The 5,312-nt window shown below is 43.2% G+C and overlaps 1 protein-coding gene across 1 annotated transcript; it reads left to right on the top strand.

Annotated features, from left to right (window-relative positions):
• Positions 1 to 1,915: 1,915 nt before the first annotated feature.
• LOC147417289 (uncharacterized) lies at positions 1,916 to 3,821 on the top strand. Its single transcript, XM_086507730.1, has one exon. It carries the CDS (start codon positions 2,014 to 2,016, stop codon positions 3,166 to 3,168), a length of 1,155 nt encoding a protein of 384 aa, XP_086363856.1. The 5' UTR covers positions 1,916 to 2,013; the 3' UTR covers positions 3,169 to 3,821.
• Positions 3,822 to 5,312: the final 1,491 nt, after the last annotated feature.

A 5,312-nucleotide genomic window follows, 5' to 3' on the forward strand; every position in this document is an offset into this window, starting at 1 on the left:
TGATGAAATAGCCTGTGCAGTACTGTCTGTAGTGGAAACGGAGGCAGAAATGAGCCCGAATCAGAAACCTGAGCAAATTGAGCTCTTCGCGATTTTCCAAAAAATTGTCGACCTGTGAACGCTTGCCAAAGCTCATAAAAATTAAAGAAAGTGAGGAGGCGCGTGCTGGACCTACTGGCGACTAAGCCCAGGAGGACGCAACGTGCTTTGATACCAATTGTTGGAATTGGGGTTGCAGGAAAACACACACAGCTTGGAGAAGAAGAAGGAAGCTCAAGGAAAAAAATAGAGAGTGTATTACTTAGTGTGAAATGGAAAGATAGATTGCCCTGGAATGGTGGGCGTATATACAATGCATGGGCGAAAAAACCTTCTAGTGAGGGAAAAAATGCCCCGACGGTCCTAAGTGTGTTCATGCACATCACTACCACATGTATATGGTAACACTTGTGAGGTAATCGTCTATGAGGAAGTATAGCCATCATCTCCATCATGCATAACATTCATCAGAAAGTATGACATTCTCACTTGCGGCATTAGTTTCCAATATTGGATGGAGAGGTGTATAGGAATGAACTGTTACCAACAAATATGCTTGATATTCAATTTATAAATCATTATGCAATATAGCTTTGCAACTCAAGGATATGGGAATTAAAGATTTATTGGCCTTTGATTTATGGAACCACTGCCTCCACAACTCTCATGTCAGCCCAAGGAGAGATCTACAATTTAGGAGCCCTCGATGAGGAAGGGCTTTCGACAAAGTTGAGGGTGAAGATGACTGAGTTTCTTTTGGAACCTCCTATATCAAAAGTGGTACTCGCCAATGTGGAACTTGGTTGCACTGAGGAGATTTTCACCATCATTGCCATGTTATTTGCAGAAAATATTTTCTATAGGTTTTGGGAGAAAAAAGCACAAGCGAACCAAAAACCACTATGAAACATTTACCAACTCAATTGTTGAGTATCTGAGCCCATCAAAGTGATTTTACACATGGCTATTTTTTAGGCAATTTTGCATGCTTTTGGATTGACGATAATAGGAAAGGTTTAAGGTTATGGGCACACGAGGCTTAGTTATCATTTATAGATAACTATGCCAGCTATGCCCAGATAGAGCATTAAATAAATAACTAAGCCTCTTACATGGTCAGGAAAGGCTTAGTTATTCATTCAACCTCCACAACAAGGTTTGTTGCGGGCAAGCTCAACCTAAGGTCGCACTCTGAGGGTCTTCCAATTTCATCGCAAAACCAGGAGAAAAGCTTGATGAGTGCCACTGTTTCCATTGGTTGCCGTTTTTCCTAGAATTAAGGAGAAGAGCCACTCTCCACAGAAATAGCTTAATCCCTACGTTTCCACAAAGGCTAGCAGGGTTAGGATTCTTGTTCGATCTTCATGGCTAGACTTTTGGCCTTTCTCGATCTAGACAAATCGATCTTCCCACTCCTCCCATTTCTTCAAGGTGCGACCTAGCTTCTTAGGAAAGAGATGTGGGTTGACCCTAATAGAGGTCATGGCACAAAGAGTCATATGGTACCTTTCCCCTTTGCCCAAGCGTTAAAGAACCCTAGCGGGTCAAGGCTCTAAAGAAAGGATCTCAGGTGAGCAATTGTGGCATGTGCAAATGGGTAATGCTAAAAGCCTAAGTTAAAATGCCAGGTGTTGGTCGATCCATGGTCGACACAGTAAAAGCATAAGAGTGTCGTCATCTGATAGAAGCAAGGAGATACACGCGGCCATGTGTCGCGTGGTGATTGGGTGGACGTGAGGGTCCTCATGCATCCACCTGGGAAAAGTCAAACATAGGAGAAGGACAAACCGTCACGAAGAAGTTCAATAATGGCGTTTAAAGGTGCGCAAGCGCTTGCTTCAAAACTGCAGGTTATCATACACAGAGCCGCGCTCATTGAGCTCTCTCTCTCTCTCTCTCTCTCTCTCTCTCCTTTCTCTTCTGGGTCCTTGTAGCGATCTTCAAGGCCACCTTGATCTGTACATCCCTGACGCCATGCCCATCTACACAGACCTCGCCACCAACAACCACTCCAGCCCCCATTTATACAGCTGCCCCGGTCCTATTCTGTCCCGCTTCCTCTTTTCCGCAGAGGACGTGGCGGGCTCTTTTGAACAACCCCAGCCCTACGGCTTCAGCCACGCGCTAGCTCCCACGACGATAGAGCCGCCGGGTAACGAGACCACAAGTAATCCGTTTCTGGGTGCAATTGCAGGAGCTTGCACTCAAACATCCGCACCATCGCCAACCAGAAGCTTGATGCAGCAGCTACCAGAAATCGTAGAATGTAAGCAAGAAATGCAGATTCCGAATGTGATGAGAGGGGAACATATTGTGCATTATAACTCTGGCAAAAATCTTTATTCCGAGGGTGCTCACACAGCATGCAGCTATAGCTTACAATATGGCTCCAAACTTGTCGCCATGGATCAGCAGCGCAACTCCTCAGAGACTCCCAAGTATAGAAAGCTTTTTAGGGGTGTCAGACAAAGACATTGGGGAAAGTGGGTGGCAGAGATAAGACTGCCTCACAGCCGCACTCGGCTATGGCTAGGAACCTTCGATACCGCTGAGGACGCAGCACTTGCGTACGACCGCGCTGCCTACAAACTGCGAGGCGACAGGGCTCGCCTCAATTTCCCTTCCGTCCTCCATCTTCTTGCCGCTGCATCAAACTCATCAAACCGCCATAGCCTTCAAAGTCAGTCTTTCATTGATACACTAGATGCAAAGATAGAGCTACTGGTGGCACAACGATACAGGAAACAGTCAGAGAAGATCAGGGATAGAAAGGACAAGAAATGTGATAATGTGAAACTAGGTTTAGTGAAGGTTGAGCAGGATGATGTCACGAGTCATATTGATGCAGAAGACTCTCCTAATCAAGCTCCAATGGAGGATAACATAAGAATGACACCTGTTCCCCATTCATGTGTAGTAGAGGACTCAGGGTCAATGAGCCCCCCATCCTCTGAAGATGAAGCCGCTCTCACTTTCATAGAGAATTTACCTGATCTCTTGTCTACTGTGACGAATGCTACTATACACCATAGCCACCTACATAATCATCTGTATCCACTCTCGCGCTCAGGAAGTGTAGATATGGAAACCTTTTGGAAATTGGTAGATCAAGGTTCTACAAATACCTAACTCATTGCATTCTTACTGACGTGGAGTATATAGACATGGAGATTACCCCTCTCGTGACTAATCACTCATTCTTTCATCTTCCTCTTGCACCTAGAGGTGCCCTTGTTTCTTGCTTTGTTATCTTGCATCCTTTTCTTGCACCTAGTTGTCCACTTTTACTAATGAATGAGTAATTCCCCACATCGGTTAGCTAGGGATGAGGCACAAGCACAATCTTGTCTTGCATTGGGCTCTTCTCTCATTCGTAGCTCTTCCAAGCATATGCATATGCCACTAATATCTCTTGAGGTAAACCCAACTTGTGGGAAAGCTTTTTAGCCACTTAGGAAAGATAAATGATGAGATGGTCCAATAGCAAGAGGGTGCAACCCCTCTAGCCAATGATTGTAAAGCACTAAGCCAATTTGAGAGGTTATTCTCTAATCAATTAATTACACTTTGAGTTTTAATCATTGTGTCTATACTCTCTTGCTTTATGCTCTTGACCTTGGCATAGCTCTAACCCTAATTTCCATTTCTCTAACCCTAACCCTAGTATCTTGGTGAGCTTAAGGTTTCATCCACCATAGCCTAACTCACTAACGGCGCTTAGAGTTGAACATCCCAATTCCCTACAAGTGGTATCAGAGCTGACGGTTTACACCTATGCCTAAATAATTTTTCTTTTTCTCTCTCCCTAATCAATATAATCATTGATTATTGGCACGTTCTTGGCAATACCAATGAGCCACTATCCTTCTTAAATAATTGATCAGTGATTAGTGGCTATCTAATAATTGTGTGTATGTGTTCATTTTTTGGGCTGCTTTGGATTACCACAACGCTCATTGTAGGCCGCATTGCATTTTGCAACTTATGTGTGTAGTGTGCTTCACAATGTGGTTCCATAGAGCTCTCCAACACCTAAATTGCATGTCATGGACATTCCATTGACTTCTCAAAATCCATTCATTTTTAGCTTTTTAATTTTGGATTTAAACTTCATTATCTCTCTCTAACTACTTTTAGTGTGCACATAATCTCTTTGGATTAAGTGTGTGTGGAAGAAATGCTCATTTGGTGTATGCATGGTTAGGTGGACTAAATACCTATGTCCCGGACATTGGTGGTGAAAAGGTAGCTCCTTGCATATCAAAGCATGGGCTAAAATTTAAAGAAATAAAACTTTAGAGTTTTAAAACGTGAAAATTTATGGTTAAAAGAAGCACACGTTCTTTGGTAGTTTCATGGTTTTCCCAAACACTTTCAAAATTTCATCCTCTCTCTCTCTCTCTCTCTCTCTCTCTCTCTCTCTCTCTCTCTACATGCACAGAAGCCAACCATAGGATAGTGTTGGTAGTCTTGCAAAAGATTTTGCATAGAAGCTTCTTTTTGAGACAACATAGAAGAGTAGTTTTGGTCTTGCAAACATTTTGCAGAGAAGGCATTTTTTTCAGTCGGCTAGAAACTAGAGCTTCATTTCGAGCCAAGCACAAAGGATGTTCGTAGTCTAACAAGAGGTTTCACTCAAAAGGAGTTTGTTTCTGTTTAACCAACAACTACGACTACATTTAGAGCTTATACATTACATGAGGAGCAATGTGCACTCATTGCCACACATCACGAAGATCATGGTGGGAAGGTATCCACCACTTGGCCTTGCAAGCGGTAAGACTTTCTCTTCCTATATCGTACCCGCATTGAGAAGAGCATCCTCAAGCATTGGAGCAACATCTGTTGCAACACCCTTGGGTAATGGGTTTATTGGAGAAGGAAACATGATTGCATATATGGAAAGAGCAGTGATAATGGCATCGACAAATTTTGGAGCAAGGACAATAGATGGAACAACATGTATTGAATCTCCCTCAGTTTTTGGAGCATGTGCAGACCATGCCAAGGGCAATTTCACTTGTGAGTGTGAAAAATGTAGAAGGCTTGCTGCCAAAAGTTATGAAGCTCGTATAAAAAGAGAGTATCGTCATAAGCTCAAGGATAGTGAGAACCAATATCTATCTTGCCCGATTATTGAAAAACATCGAGAGATTGCAAAGCATATTGTCACCTGCTTCAAACAGCACACGAAAGGCCTTGACAACAAGAAAAAGGAACCCATCATGAAGGGTGTGTTGAATGATGGTTGCATGCGTGGGCTCAAAATTGAG

The sequence above is a fragment of the Adiantum capillus-veneris genome, unplaced genomic scaffold, assembly GCF_014529385.1.
Source record: "Adiantum capillus-veneris isolate H3 unplaced genomic scaffold, ASM1452938v2 Hic_scaffold_286, whole genome shotgun sequence".
In the NCBI taxonomy this organism is placed as follows: domain Eukaryota; kingdom Viridiplantae; phylum Streptophyta; class Polypodiopsida; order Polypodiales; family Pteridaceae; genus Adiantum; species Adiantum capillus-veneris.

Bases quoted from the DNA above. Each gene is read 5' to 3' on its own strand.
- LOC147417289 (XM_086507730.1), top strand. From the start codon at position 2,014: ATGCCCATCTACACAGACCTCGCCACCAACAACCACTCCAGCCCCCAT.